This window comes from Penicillium verrucosum (genome assembly GCF_028828655.1).
Source record: "Penicillium verrucosum strain IBT 35672 chromosome Unknown utg000001l_segment0_segment0, whole genome shotgun sequence".
NCBI classification, from domain to species: domain Eukaryota; kingdom Fungi; phylum Ascomycota; class Eurotiomycetes; order Eurotiales; family Aspergillaceae; genus Penicillium; species Penicillium verrucosum.
In genome coordinates, this window is record NW_026643210.1 from 2,172,646 (window position 1) to 2,188,037 (window position 15,392).

The 15,392-nt window shown below is 49.2% G+C and overlaps 5 protein-coding genes across 5 annotated transcripts; 2 read left to right on the forward strand and 3 right to left on the reverse strand.

Annotated features, from left to right (window-relative positions):
• Nucleotides 1-716: 716 nt before the first annotated feature.
• N7516_000798 (Pal1 family protein) lies at nt 717-2,490 on the reverse strand (the record flags this gene model as incomplete). The annotated part of the gene is made up of 4 exons (XM_057213520.1): nt 717-1,474; nt 1,558-1,969; nt 2,025-2,269; nt 2,436-2,490. 4 exons carry the CDS (start codon nt 2,488-2,490, stop codon nt 717-719), a joined length of 1,470 nt encoding a protein of 489 aa, XP_057075403.1.
• Nucleotides 2,491-4,300: 1,810 nt separating this feature from the next.
• On the reverse strand, nt 4,301-7,214 carry N7516_000799 (MCM DNA helicase complex subunit MCM2; the record flags this gene model as incomplete). The annotated part of the gene is made up of 5 exons (XM_057213521.1): nt 4,301-4,397; nt 4,456-4,625; nt 4,682-6,990; nt 7,050-7,159; nt 7,210-7,214. 5 exons carry the CDS (start codon nt 7,212-7,214, stop codon nt 4,301-4,303), a joined length of 2,691 nt encoding a protein of 896 aa, XP_057075404.1.
• A 2,162-nt stretch (nt 7,215-9,376) lies between these two features.
• N7516_000800 (putative metaphase-anaphase transition protein (Mlo2)) lies at nt 9,377-11,170 on the forward strand (the record flags this gene model as incomplete). The annotated part of the gene is given in 5 exon segments (XM_057213522.1): nt 9,377-9,465; nt 9,530-9,584; nt 9,645-10,721; nt 10,738-11,095; nt 11,163-11,170. The coding sequence occupies 5 exon segments, from the start codon at nt 9,377-9,379 to the stop codon at nt 11,168-11,170; spliced, it is 1,587 nt and encodes a 528-aa protein (XP_057075405.1).
• Nucleotides 11,171-11,597: 427 nt separating this feature from the next.
• ssn3 (cyclin-dependent serine/threonine protein kinase SSN3) lies at nt 11,598-13,229 on the reverse strand (the record flags this gene model as incomplete). Its single annotated transcript, XM_057213523.1, has 3 exons — nt 11,598-12,666; nt 12,721-12,874; nt 13,139-13,229. The coding sequence occupies 3 exons, from the start codon at nt 13,227-13,229 to the stop codon at nt 11,598-11,600; spliced, it is 1,314 nt and encodes a 437-aa protein (XP_057075406.1).
• A 469-nt stretch (nt 13,230-13,698) lies between these two features.
• N7516_000802 (putative MFS glucose transporter) lies at nt 13,699-15,232 on the forward strand (the record flags this gene model as incomplete). Its single annotated transcript, XM_057213524.1, has 2 exons — nt 13,699-13,797; nt 13,871-15,232. 2 exons carry the CDS (start codon nt 13,699-13,701, stop codon nt 15,230-15,232), a joined length of 1,461 nt encoding a protein of 486 aa, XP_057075407.1.
• Nucleotides 15,233-15,392: the final 160 nt, after the last annotated feature.

The window sequence follows — 15,392 nt, forward strand, 5'->3', positions numbered from 1 at the left end:
GCACAAACTCCCCCACATTTGCATGTTTCATTGCTATGAAACGTATAAAACCCAACAATAAGGGCATGATCATCGACTCCCCAATCTACCTAGGTAAGCCGTAGGCTCTACGGTCTCATCCGCTGGCAGGGTGATGACGTTACACATGACTGGGTGTCATGAAACCTATGGAACCTCAAGAGAACGTAGGATGGTCACTAAATGCGATGTCTAAGATATACAATGGCTATCCAGTACTCTTACAAACAGATAGATCAGGGATGAAACCGTGTTGGAACCAGCAAGTTCAATTATCATATCCTATTCAAAGATACTGATATGGGGAACAACGCACGGGAAAAATACATGTTTCTGAAAGCAAGGCTGAAATTGAGATACAAGAAGAGAATAAACCGTGAAAAACTCCGAATCGTAGCCATGATCTTAAGGTGTTAGGATCAGGGCATTGTGTTTCATGGCAGTTTGGAATCAGAAGCATTTTGAAGCATTCTATTCCGAAATATATGAACGCCATGTTGAGCACCGTGTGTTCGGTACTCGATGCTGGGTATTAATGTGTGGAAGTGGAATCATCCCTCCTCATTGAGGAGTTAGATGGTGAAATGGAGGGGGAATCGTGAGATTGACACATCCCGGAGGTGCACCCGAGTGAGAAAGGCCCGCTTGCTACATCGATATATTTCCAGGACAGGCTCAACGTGTGATTGCTGAGCCACTCAGTCACTGGTCCGTCTTTCCGGCTTGGGTTTGCGCAGACTCTTCATCCGGTTCAAGAACCCACCACCAGCAGCAGGGTTAAGCCTCGACTCTTCGTGAGGTCGGTCGTTGGTGATCTTGCGCTCCATTTGCTTGGGACTGCTAGACGATCGAACTCGGCCGCCTTCAAGGCGAGCTTCGATACTCGATCCCTTCTTGTCCCACTCTTCCTCATATTCTTCTTCTTGGAAGTAGGGGTTTCTTTCGTTGGCCTTGGCGGATCCAGAATGACTGGAGCCCGCCTGTGGTGCAACCGGGGGGAAGTTGTCAGTTGGAGAAGCCATGCGGCCAGGCCCAGCACCTCGTCCACGTAGTCGCTGAGCCAAACTCTTCTTTCGTGCAATGCCACCATTCGGTGCCAGACTGCCTTCATTGTCGCTCTGACGGCGTGCCATGGCAGATCGGCTAGCCGGGGCTCCATCGAGGAAAGTGCTGGTTCCCAATCCCATACTCTGTGGTCCATGGATTGGGTCCACCCGGGCAGTGGGATCCAGAACGCCCGTCTCAGCATTGCGGCGACCAGCGGTGGAGAAGTCGTTGTGGCCTTCCTCCATCCTTCCATGGAAAAGATTGAGATCGATGTTAGAGTTGTTGGGGCCTGCGCCGCCCAGAGCCATGTTGGTGGAACCTTTAGGGAAGGCTTGCATTGGCGCAGTCCGCACGCCGCGGCGATTGCGGTGGGGGTTGCAGGCATCAAACGGACCATCGTGGTGGAACACTATCAGCATAATTAGCATATGAATCATAGACTTGTAAACGAGAAAGAGGGAATAGCAAAAAAAAAAAACGGAAGATACTTACTTCCAGTACCGTAGATACTCGTCACGTCCAACTTATCAATGATATCAAGTCGTCGGTCCTTGCGGCCCGAGCGCGATTTGCCGTCTTTGCTGCGACCCTCGCGCTCGCGATGACGCCGTTCGCGTCGGCGCCTCTCGCCATCATCAACATCCAACAACTTCGAGCCTCGGTCCATTACTGAAGACTCCGAGTTCCGCCGGGGACGACGGGGCGCCTTGTCCTTGACGATTTGGGACGAAGTAGGGGGATCGGCGAATATGTCAAGCGGATCTTCCTCTTTCAATGCGGCCGATCGTCCTGGTGGGCGTTCCCTTGAAGGTCTGTTGCGATTCGAGGAAGTGCGTTGGGTTGCGTCAGATGCCGTAGGCCGAGGACGATTGACCTGGGGAGCAGGCTTGAGGGAGAGGGACTCCTGTTAAGAAGTTAGACTTAATTTGAACACGTAGGTTCAATATTCCCAAACATACAAAGAGCTCTCGAGTGTTGCTCGACATATCGTTCTTCTCAATCGGAGAGATCATGCTGACACCAGTGGACATGACAGGGGCTGACTGCGGAGACATCGCCTCTGTATCATCTAAGAAAGGATTTGTGGAGCGTGGGCGTTCCGGACGATTCGACGAAACAGATCCAGCAACTGAGGGCGAAAGAGCGCGATTTCGAAAGGGGTTATTGGAGCCAAAACTGGCTGCTGTTGGAGAAGCTTGGTGTTCTGTTGGTCGCAGAGACGCTTTAAATTAGCTACAGGTCTTAGAAAATGTAGGTTTTGGACCAGCAAGTCCAGGGAAGGTGTCATTTTTAAGGATCAGGGGGTCCAACCATCCCCAGCGGTAACGCATAAGATCCAGTTATCAGGGGAGGTCCTCCAGGTTACGTACCTTGCGGGGCCAGCGAGATGCCAGGCGCATAACCAAGCGCTGGAGTGGCATTCATTGTGAAGGATAGTTCACCTCTGAAACAAGGTGTGGGTGGAGAGGCCGTTTGCGTTCAATGAGATGCCGCGTTAGGTGTCGCACGAATGCGGAAGAAAGTGGCAGGAGGTCTTGCTGAAACAGTGATAATCAGGGGTAAAACGATATAGACGATCGGAGTTGAAAGACAATGATCAGGGTATAACAAAATCAAAGACAAAGAGAGAGAGAGATAGAAAAGGAAAAAGAAAAAAAGAAGTCTTAAGGGAAGAAAGGAGGGGGGCAAGGGGAAGAGGGAACACGGGAGAGGCGAGCATACGTAAAATGCCCAGTGATCGTCTCCTGGGGGGGAGGAACTTCTTCTGTTTTACTTACTTTGTAATGGCCCTGTCGATCTTTCTATTTCTTTCTTCACTTTTTGTTTTTACACCTGCCGTGTATCCTATGCTATTATGGCTTGTCTACTTTTTTTTTTTTTTCTTTGAAGAAATCCCCCAGACTGGCTAGAATATAGCTTCAGGGGGTAAGTTAAATCCGAAGGTTCCACTTTGATATGTCGTGACAGTTGAAAAGTATGTACGAATATGTACTAACTGTTATCTATGGATGTACAGTGAGTTCGAACATCTAACATCCAGCGACATCTAGGGACATCCCAGCTTATCAGGTACATAAAGGGGGGAAAGATTCCTCGATTACCAAGAATAGTCAACACCTGGAATGACGTTGGCATTCCGGATTGATGTCATCTTCTGTTCCTGGAATGTGAACAGATAGGATTACTACTTTCAGTATCTCTAGATCTCTTACATGTTCTAGGGGGATCCAGAGTATCTGCCGAGAGAGAAAGAGAGAAGAACACAGGCCTCTGAATGGAGTACCGGCAGTTCCTGTGGATCCTAAATGGAAGGTTGGTTATGGTCAATGGCTGGTGCCTGGTGTCTGGATATGACCAATTCGAATGATGCGTCGTTCTATTTGCATATAACACCTCGAATTTCGAATATTATACACTCCCCAGACAGGATGCGAAGAAGTACTCAGTACTCCGTATGCGGTACTCCGTACATACGTAGATAGATACATATGTATCGAACATTCCTCGGCTTGGAATGCGATCTCAGATAATAAGGTCATAACCCGAAGGCATATATATTAATTGAACTATCTAGTAGCTAGTTATATTGTTCGGATTGGACGGTAAACTATGTAGGTATACAAAGTATATGTTCAACCCTAGCTACCTCAATGGAATATCTCAATATGACTATGACTACGTTGTACTGCCGCGTGTCATCCAGACCCGCAGCCCTAGCTAGGGCTTAATGTGTGTGATATTGGGCTGTGCCCGGATGTGGACGGAGAGGTCTATTTTAGTCTATACAACAAGCCAGGTAAGATATATATAGTTATATATGCGTGTGTGTGCAAAAAAGGAAAGATAATGTTAATTATTGGGTGTTATAACGCATCAGATATATATAGGCTTACCAAGTAACATATATCCATGGATCCATGGATGGATGTGATTACAACTCAAAATGCCGTTTAGAGTCACAAGAAGCGAACTTAACCCAGCGTGTGCTTTCAAGAAAATACAGAGAGCTAATGTTGGACAGTGCAGCCTGCTACCTTACAATCCAAGTTGACACCAAATATGTAAACTCGAAATATCATTCATTGGTTTTCCATTCATTACCGTATCATGGCCCAATTCGAGAACGGAACCCCTGTCATAAACGCCACACATAAAATGCAAACAAGATGGTATAAGACACAAAATAAACCATGCAGCTGGGGCACCCCCAGGTCTCCTTTTTTTAGAAGGCTGTTCAATGGGCGGTGGACTGAGCCCGTGGCAGGTGAGGGTTTGAGACGGGAATGCCCGCACGACGCTTGGATTGGGGCTTGGGTCTGGAGAGTGTATATCTGGGAGGTAGGTATTAGTACAAGATTGTAATAGATTGAAGATTTGAAAGAAACATACTTGGCAAATGCACGCGAGAGTGCCTTCTTGCAGCTAACCTTCTGGCTGCCAATGAACGAATCCACAGTAACAGCGATGGCACGGTCAATATCCAGCGAGGAGCAGTACTCTGACAAGCGCATCTTGCAGAAAGATTCTGCGATACGCATGATGGCTTCAAGGTGACGGACCTAGAAATTTGAAGTAAGAAAATTGTCAATGTATGGAAAGTGGAAAGATAACTCACTGTGATGGGGTACGCTCCAGTAGCAAGGGACTCGCGGCGCATGTCTGCGAAGAGACGGGCAACCTTGTCCTGGTCGATCTGATAAAGCTTAGGGTGGCAACGCTCTCGGGCGTACATAATGTACTTCCGTAGGAGCTCTTGCGGGATCTCGCCCTCCTTCTCCTCTTCGGATCTTTGCTTCTCTGCCGCGCGTTTGGCGATCTCCTCCTGTGATGGAGGAAGTCTCTGGCCGTCTCTGTTGATGCGGTAACCCTCATTGTCAATGAGATGGCCGTCAGTATCAACCAAATCGCCCTTCTCATTCCGGAGGGGACGGGCCGGGTTGGAACGGTGGTGTGACTCGATCACGAAATTGGCCAATCGCTCATCCTCGGCAGGATCAACCAGGTCACGCACCACACAGAGAATATCGAAACGAGACAGAATAGGATCCGTCAAGTCGACATTCTCCGAGAAGGGGATCGAGCTGTTGTACCGACCACCCTTGGGGTTAGCGGCGGACACGACAGCACAGCGAGCCTGCAATGTTGTCACAATACCTGCCTTGGAGATGGAAATGGTTTGCTGTTCCATGGCTTCGTGAATAGATGTCCGATCTTGGTCGTTCATCTTGTCAAACTCATCAATAAGACAAGTACCCCGATCAGCCAACACAAGCGCACCACCTTCCAACGTCCATTCGCTAGTGAGAGGATCGCGGCGGACACTGGCCGTGAGACCGACGGCACTAGCACCCTGACCGGTGGCAAACACGGCACGGTGAGCGGTCTTCTCAACGAACTTGAGGACCTGAGACTTGGCGGTACCGGGGTCACCAAGAAGAAGGACGTTGATATCACCACGAATGTTCATCTTGCCCTGAGCCTGCTTGCTAACACCACCAAAGAGCGAAAGCGCAACAGCAGTCTTGACGTCTTGGTGGCCGTAAATACTAGGAGCCATAGAGCGAACAATCTTGTCCACAATATCGGGGTCACGGGAGAGAGCGCGGATTTCGCGCTCATCCTCTTCTGTTAGGTTGAAACCCGCTAGCTGGTCGTGTGCCTTGACCACGTGGTTTGCCTCAATGACGGTGGCGAAAACTGGGAAGCCGTTTTTGTTGTTCAACTGGGCATCATAGCTGTTGCGGTAGACGCCAGTAATCTCAATCTCATCACCAGGTTTGGCAGTGTCGATCAGATCGGCAAGCAAGACGACCTCACGCTGCCGCGGCAGACGACCTGCGGGAACCGAGCCAGGTGACTCCTGCAAAGTCAACTTCTGGTAGTTGCGGTAGACTGTCTTTTCCGAATTGACAGTGAAGGGACCACGCGACTGGCAGTTCTGACAGAACGAGATCTTCACCTCCGCACTAGCTTCTTGCTGGAATGGACCTAAGGTGATACCACACTTCTGGCAGAGGAACATGACATACTTCAACTGGGGGAAGACACCGGTTCGACGGGTAACGACACCACCGACACGGATGAGGCAGTTAAGGTGCGACTGGCGCAGCTGGCGCAGGGTGTAAATGATGGGCACATCGGTGATGCGGACGTGGATCTCGTTGTGAATATCGTGATACTGTGGGTAGTGGAACAGAGTAACGTCGAGCGCGACCTGATCAAATACCTTTAGGACTTCGGTGGGCTCGTTGGCGAGGAAGTATGACAGAGCTGCCTTGGTTTCGCTGAGGTGGGCGTAGGACACTTCGAGCGAAGCGGAGTTCACCTCACCCAGTGTCTTGATTCGGTTACCGTAAACAGACTGGCCGGTGGGGTCAATGAACTCTGTCAGGAAGGCCTTGAATTCACGGTAGATGGAGCGGAGGACTTGGGGCTGGGTCACCCAATCTGTAATGTTGGCCGCCTTCACATCTGCCAGTTCCTCCAATGATAGCTCTTCCATGCCCTCGTCGACCATGTCAATATCTTCACGGTCCTCGTCATAATGGTGCCTGCGTCGTCGGGGTTGGCGTGAGAGGTCCAATTCCATATCGTCATCATCTTGTAAAAAGGCGGCAGGCATGCGGCGCCGACGTGCTAGTTCACGATCTCTTTGGTTTAGGCGAGCATCCAGCTGCCGACGAGTTCCGGCATCAATTTCATCATGGTCTTCGTCGTCATCAATGTATCCATCATTCTCATAGCGATCTTGCGCTGCGTCGCGATAATCCCGCTCGAAGTTGTCGCCGAACAGGTCAATTCCATCCTCATCTTCAGCCAATTCATCAATATCATCAATGTCTTGCACGAGACCTCTATCCTCGTCCTCATCTTCATCTCCCATGTCAAAGGGGATCGGGGGAGGGGATGAGCCCAAGGCGGTGGCTGCACATAACCATTGTCAGTCTTATATTGACACAGCCCGGGCAAAGAAGCAAACATACGACTGGATGGAGGCAATGGTGCCGGGGAGGACACGTCATCCTCTCTGTCTCTCTTACGAGTGTTGGCCCCTCGGCCACGGTTTGCGGCCGAGTCGCTGGCTCGGAGCGGACTGTACTGCATTAGCTTTTTGAGCGCAGAAAATTCAGGAGGCACACTCACTCCATTGTGGGGGGTGTTTCAACTAGGAAAATTTAAAGAAAAAAATGGGCAATCGCCAGGAAATTATGAATATGGATAAGTGGTCTGTATGTTTCGGGGGTTTTTTCTCGAATGTGTGGTAGCGTGGTTGATAGATAGAATAAAGGGAGGGAGAAGGGGCGGCAAAGGTTGAGTTGTGCAGGAAGTCGCGTGTTGGACGCGACGCGTTTCAATTAAGCCCCGATTAGGAAGGTGGGCCACAGTTTCCTTCACACAACATCTTCCTGGTTTCTCTTCACTCCGTATTTCATACGTTTTTTTTTATATACAATGTTGGAGAAATATAGTAGAAATTGAGTTTAAAAAAAAATCGAAACTACATCTATAACAAAAACTGAAATCGCAAAAATTCAATGATCGACGCAGGGATCGAACCTGCGACCTTCTGTGAAGCTCCAACATATGAAATGTAAGACAGACGCCTTAACCACTTGGCCAGTCGATCGTGAAGGGTGAAAGTTTACAACCGGTACCAATTGTCAAGGCATTCATTTTTTATCGGTTTTGGCAAGAGGTGTTGGGCTCGTATGTATATCTCCAGCGCGTCCTGGTAAGTCGCTGGCAGAAATATGGTGAAGAGGAATAGAACTTGCGTCGGGTAACGTCACTGTAGATGCTGCCACGAAGAATCCCAACCTGAATCGTATCGTGATCATGCATGAAAACCAGGCTATTACTCTGGGAGTCTGGCACAATTGGAGGCCAGACACCTGGAGCAACAGTTTTCGGGTTTGCATCAAAGAAGATATCAACGTCCTAGTTAAAACCAGCTTAAGGTGTCAAAATGTTGAAGAGATACTGCACCATGGTGACAGTTGCCGCTAGTGAGAGTAGCCGCAATATCCTTGGCTGTTGCATCGATGTGGCCGAAGGCACTTGCCTAGGTAGGTGTGTTTGCTCCATGACTGAAGTAGTATGGCTAGCGAGATACGGGATAAGAACAACTTGATCTAAAGTCACATAGAGGGAAGATACCACGATAATCTGAACAGGGCCCATTATGACCCGTGCTCCCACAAAAGCCAATACACCCACGAGTAAGGCTGCTCCTGCCCATATTTGCTCAGCTAGATAGCCACCCCCAGTGCGCGCTATAAACCAATACATTTACAGTCTCATGAGATCTAGACAAATTCGATAGGTTCAAAAAAGTGGTCTTAGTTTCCTACAAGGTGCGCCTTGGATTAGGGCTAGAGCTAATGTGCCAAGGTGAGTGATAGCCTTACAACCCAAGCAATATTGGGAATTAACAGGAACATCCAAAGGGTTAATATTCCCGCAAATTCAATAATCTACAGCCTTGAACAAGCTAATGTTTGGATTTCATATTAGACGCGTCGTTAGGGCTCCTACAATGTATATGTACCCCGGGGGTGGGGCAGTGGAGTGGAGTGGAGGCGGATATCTCGCATCGCGAACCTCACTTTGACCTTGTTTAGTCGGCCTGCTTCAGACGGCAGCAGATGTATGGTAGAATATATGCAGAGTACTACATGATAGCCTCTTGGAGGATCAAGTACAATATCTGTTCTCAATCACAGAAACACAGTCGAGCAATTTATTCTCGGTCGTTGCCTCTAATTGAGCAGCATATTTCGATTTATACGACCTGGATGCTCTGCTTGCAGTCATCGTAGGGTGGTTTCGAGATCTTAATCAGTGGCCCGACGTCGACCGTTGATATCGTGATCACAGTAGGGCGAGCGGTATTAACAGCCAGATCGGAACCACTTAAGGGATATTGTATGTTGAGGCGGATATCATTGTTTATTGTAGGCGGTGTAGGGTGGTAAAGTAACATGAATCATCTTAGGAATATGGTGGTTGGACTGCTAAAGATTCCTCTTTGATCTCACATTGCCGTGAATATGATGGCACATTAAACTGAAATTTATTACCAAATGATAGAGGATATTCTAAGATTGGAAATGTCGAGATGATATTGGAAAAACACTCCGTGCATCTAGACCGCCCTGCTTTTGTTGGAATCTGCCAGCAGAAACTTTAGTTATGTCGCGACTCCATCTCGTCGCGTCTTTATCCAACATATTGCCTGAACACTCATGACTCTTAGGCCTTTCGCTATTTGCCAATTCCTACGATAAGGACGCAGATAAACACCCCAACAATGGACCCCACGCACTCGGTTGTTGCTCAGCTTGCTGAGGATGCCCGTAGTGAGAGTATGGGCTCCCAGAATTCCCAAACTGCGAAAGAGTATGACGCATTCCCCCAGTACTCTCCCCCACATTAGGAAACTGATCATACCAACTCATTTTAGGTTTATTGAGTCCCAGCTCCAACTAGAGGCAGATGCGCGCGAGGCTCTTCCTTATGTGAGTGTCCTGACATAGCAGGTGGCGCGACTTGTTCCACAGCTGACCTATGGACTTTAGGCCTTTGACTCTTGCACATATGACCTTGGACCATTGCGACAGGTCCTTTTTGCATGTCTCACCTGCAATCCTCCTCCCACCGACCCCAACGAATCCTACACTGCCGCTGCCGTCTGTTACTCGTGCTCGATCGCTTGTCACGGCGAGCATACTTTAGTTGAGCTCTTCAACAAGCGCAACTTTGTCTGCGACTGCGGAACCACCCGTTTACCATCATCTTCTTGCTGCACACTTCGGGAAGATCGAGCAACCGGCAAGAAGGGCGTGCACTCCCAAAAGGCTGCAGCAGGCAACGCATACAACCATAACTTTCGCAATCAGTTCTGTGGCTGCGGCGAACAGTACGATGCGTATTCAGAAAAGGGAACAATGTACCAGTGTCTGGGACTTGGAACCGTCGAGACCGGAGGCTGTGGCGAGGACTGGTGGCACCCGGAGTGTCTCATTGGCTTGTCGCGTGATTGGAACAAGGCTGCCCCCAAGGCCAGTGGACTTGGCGGCGGTGATGCCACCAATGATGTTCCAGCAGAGGATGTTCCAGCAGAGGACGAAGAAGATATACTCCCACCTGGGTTTCCTGCGGAGGATGATTTCGACCATCTGATCTGCTTCAAATGCATCGACTCTAACCCCTGGATCAAGCCCTATGCGGGCACTCCTGGGTTTTTGCCGCCAGTTTTCCGGGAAGGTGGGCTCAAGAAGGTCTCAAAGGTGACCGAGGACCTCTCTGTACCAGCCACTGAGCCCCAGGAGACTGAGCACAAAGAAATCGAACCTAAGGATCAGGAGAAGACTGAACACTCAAAAAAGCGCAAGGCAGATGACGAGGGCCTCATTGAAGGAGAGCCTGTTACCAAGCGAACCAAAGAAGAAGTAGAAGCTTCTGCCGAGGAACAGACATCGAAGGCCGTGAAGGAAGAGGAGCCTACCAAGAAAGAAAGTGATACTTCTACAAAACCGTCCGCCCCCAAGCACACCAAGCTCCCCAAGCCTACTCCAGTGGAATCATTCTCCCTTTTCGCCTTGGATGATTTCCATGGTCAGCTGTGCCGCTGCGCAGAGTGCTTCCCCAAGCTGGTTCCCCACCCCCCAGCTCCGCGAAGAAGAGGATACATATGAGCCTCCCATGTCTGACGACGGCCAGGCTAATGGTGCCGCCAGTGTCGGCACGGGTAGCATCTACGATCGCGGCGAGGCAGCACTCAGCAACATGGATCGGGTGCGTGCCATCGAGGGCGCAATGGCATACAACCACCTGCGTGACAAACTTAAGGTGTTTCTGCAGCCCTTCGCTGAGAGTGGACAGGCTGTCAGCGCAGAAGATATTAAAGGCTACTTTGAGGCGCTGCGTGGTGATGAGCAGGGCATCAAAGATGCCGCTAACCACGCTTCTACTGTGGACGGTGACGGTAAAGATGACACCAGCGGAGACAAGCGACACGAACAGAATGGTAAGAGACTATTAATCCCTTGTCTGATTTTCTGACAATGATCACTAACTTTTCGATTTGATGGCAGGGTACTGATTATCTTTTTACGCAATCATTTTCATCTTTTCGGCGTTATCATCATCGGGTGCTATCTGGGGGTTCTTCGGGGATGGTTCAACATGTACGATATTTTGCGAATATGGGATTGGGAAATGGGAAAACCATGGGAGGTATGAGTCCAAATGGCGCATTCTATGCAATTTAAATGATTAGTATCTGACAGAGTTCGAATGACTCCTTTAATTGGGCATTAAATCCACGTTCATACAAAATACACAGTGGTCTTGTAGCTTCTAGTGCTAAATGACCAACTAAATCCTGCGTAAATCATCATGATGCAAATTCCTTAGTTATTGTAACGCTAACACCGAATTAAATGTATGATGTGGGTGGATATCATGGCCAGCCTGTCCACACGCCGCAAAATATGATCAACACAAATATGCAGCAACCAAATAAAAGATTACTCCTTAAGGCGCTTGGAAGCCCTCATCAACGAATCATCCGGCAGTCCACTCCGTTTGGTGCCAGGAAGACTGCCGGTGCGAATATCATTGTCATCCTGGGTGACCCGACGGTGTGGGTATTTGCCCTCGATACCTTCGAAGCAGTTGCCGCTGATGGGGCCGCCATTGGTAAAGTACGGGTGCTCAAGGGCTTGCTCGGCGGTGATCCGTTTCGACGGGTCATATTCAAGCATACGCGACAGAACATCGAAACCATCTGCACCGGGAGTGCCGGCAGCGGAGGTGGAAGTGTATCCACCGTTTTTCAAACAGCTCTGATACCAGCCTTCAAGATTAGAGCCGCGGTGGAAATGCGAAGGTTGGCGGTGTAGCACCAAGGACTGGAGTTGTGAATATTCGGGCATGGAGGCTAGACCTGGCCAGGATTCTTTGCGGGGAAGACCGAGGATTTCGACAATCTTCATCATTTGGTTGCGTTGGAAAGGGACTGTTTTCTTGCTGTCCATTTTGGCTTCTTCGCCTTTGAAGATTGGTCGCAGTGAGAGTAATTCGGCGAAAATGCATCCTATTGCCCACATATCGACGGCAGGAGTATAATGTCGGCTCCCCATGAGCAGCTCCGGTGCACGGTACCAGATTGTGACGACGACTTTGTCGCCCGAGAATAGGGAGTTGAGTGGTTTGTAGAATAGACGTGCTAGCCCCAAGTCGCCGATGCGAATAGCACCGCTTGAGGTGACGAGGATATTGGCTGGTTTCAAATCACGATGCAGGACCCAGTTGGTATGTAGATAGAGCAGTCCATTCAACAACTGGAACATGATAGACCGGACCATGGTTGCTGGAATAGCATGTCGCTGAGGCTGGGTGTGATGATGAATGATCTGCAGCAAATCATGCTCTGTGTATTCAAATACCATGAATATGCATTTGTCCTCTAGAATGATCTCTTCTAGTTGGACGACATTGGCATGTGAGAGTTCAGTGCACAATGCCATTTCACGGATAGCCGACTGCGATAGACCCGTGTACTGGATCGTTTCGCCTTCCTTGTCGGGCTTGAATCTGGATGAGGTTAGAATAAAGAAGAAATCGAATGTTAGAGGGAAAGCCTTTTACTTCTTGATTGCAAACTCTCCTTTTTTGCCATTCTTGCCCACGGCCTTGTATACTCGGCCATAGGTACCGCTGCTGATGAAGCCTACTATATTATACCGATCTCGGACCCGGACTTTGCTGGTATAACCACCGGGTCTTCTTGATTCAATGGCATCTGTATAAAAAACCCCCGGTTAGCATATTCCGGTTGCCAGGTTGAGAATCGAATGTGTTGGCCAGGGTCCATTTAAATTGTCAACTAGCACCACGAAAACAACATCATCACAAAGAATCAAAGGGAAAGAGTTACCACGAGAATAGAATCCTCCAGAATTCAAGAAAGGGAAACCTTTTCCAAACATGACGGAAAGACAGGAAGAGACAAGGCGTTACACCAAGGAACCACGAATAACCAGATTCAAGGAAGATATATAATTACCATCGACAGTAGCCTGGAGACTCCGTTTCAAGTTACCGACTCTGGTTCGCGAGAGAGAGCCGGAGGAAGAGGGCGGGTTTGTCAGACTCATTTGTGGATCAGAATGGGTCGGTGATGTTGTCACTCCATTGGCGGAGAGATACCCTTCTCCACGGTTTCCAGTTCTTTGAATATAGAAAAAGGATTGAAAGATCAGAAGAGAGATATTTCCAAGGTATTATCTGAATTGTACAATGCGATAGGTTCAACCCCGGGACAAGTCAACGCTTAGTCAGATCACATGTCGGATCCACGACTTGGAAGGTTGTAGCTTCAACTTCTTGTTGTTTTCAACTATTCAACTATTCAACTGGTTCAACTCATTTCTGAATCGTGAAGAAGACTCTAAGAACTAAACCCAATGTGAAATTTGGCTACCTAGGCAGACATTTCTCGTCTGACCACATTAACCTCAGATCATCTTATCTCTATCGGCAAACGTCATCTTATGCTTCGGACCTCCTCTCAACGTACCTTGAATCTGTCACAAGGTCGTCGGTTGACCTAGAATTTGTCTCACAATGGTTTTGAGTGCATCGACCCAGTCGAGGGTTACACCATACCTAATATATCTCGTGTTTGTTGTCACTCTTGGCCCGCTTCAATTTGGGTTCCATCTGGTACGATATCACCCCCCTTCCCCCTCTCCTCCTCCTATGTTTGCTGAACATTACTGATACATGGATTACCCAGGCAGAGCTCAATGCCCCCAAAGCCGTGATAACATGCGAACGTCAAGGGATTCATTCTTCGGGCATCCCTTTTCATGGTCTACCGCAATGCTTCCCTATGACCCCATCGCAGTTCGGTCTCGTCTCTTCGATCTACACGCTCGGTGGCTTACTCGGAGCCCTGCTGGCAGGACCCATCGCTACCAAATACGGACGTCTGCTTGCATTACGAGCGACCACAGTGTTCTTTATTTTGGGGCCTGCGGCAGAGACACTTGCACCGGCGATTTCTATCTTGAGTCTTGGTAGATTCTTTTCTGGGATTGGCTCTGGTGCTGCAATTGTGGTTGGTCCTATCTACATTTCGGAAATTGCTCCTCCCAGTGCTCGAGGCCTCTTGGGTGCTTTCACCCAGATTATGACCAATGTCGGTATTCTGTTGACCCAATCTCTGGGATACTTTTGGAGCGAAGCAAGCCTCTGGAGACTCATACTGGCTGTGGCTGGTATCGTCGGTGCTCTGGAACTGTTGGGGCTTTTTTTGGTACCAGAAAGTCCTTCATGGCTCGCGGAAAACGAAAAGATCAGTCAGGCACGCCGGGTCTTGCAGCGGATCCGTGGTCGGGATGCCGATATTGAAGCGGAGGTTGCGAGCTGGAGGACCACAGATGCCCCTGTATCTGGCGAGGAAGAATCCTTGCTCTCTCCATCTGGCGAGAGGCCGCCTCAGAAGCCTGCAGTCACGTTTATGCAGGTTGTCAAAGACCCCTACTACCGCCCAGCTATTATTGCTGTGGTTGGCGTGATGGTCGCCCAGCAACTCACGGGGATGAACAGTATTGTTATGTACAGCGTGTCCTTACTACAAAGCATCTTACCCACGACTGCTGCGCTACTCACGGTAATTATATCTGCGGTTAATCTCGTGATCACACTCGCGTGCTCTCCACTGCCCGATCGCATTGGTCGAAAATTGTGCCTGATGCTGAGCATCTGTGGTATGGGCTGCAGTTCTATACTTCTCGCGATAAGTATCTACCTCGGTGCTAAGATCTTGACGGCGATCGCTGCCTTACTTTTTGTGGCATGTTTCGCGGTCGGACTGGGCCCGGTCCCCTTCATCCTGGCCTCCGAGCTTGTGGGGCCCGAGGCTGTCGGTGCGGCACAAAGCTGGGCGCTGGGCGCCAACTGGATCGCAACTTTTGTGGTGGCACAATTCTTCCCAGTGCTTGATGATGCTCTTGGTGGTCGTGGACAGGTATACTGGGTGTTTGCGGCCATGGCCGGGTTGCTTGGGGTATTCATCTATGAATTTGTGCCGGAAACCAAGGGCAAAGCTAATGCCGACGAAGTTTGGGGACGAACAGACCGACGACAAGACTAACTCTAGATCTTATCCTTTTCTACAACCTTCATAGCTACATAATATTCATAACTTCCAGAGCAGGAGTTACGATATACCTAGTAGAATAACTAGTATGATGCGGGGTACTGCATAACATTCGTGCAGGGCCTTACGGAGTACTCCGTACATTGCATACATG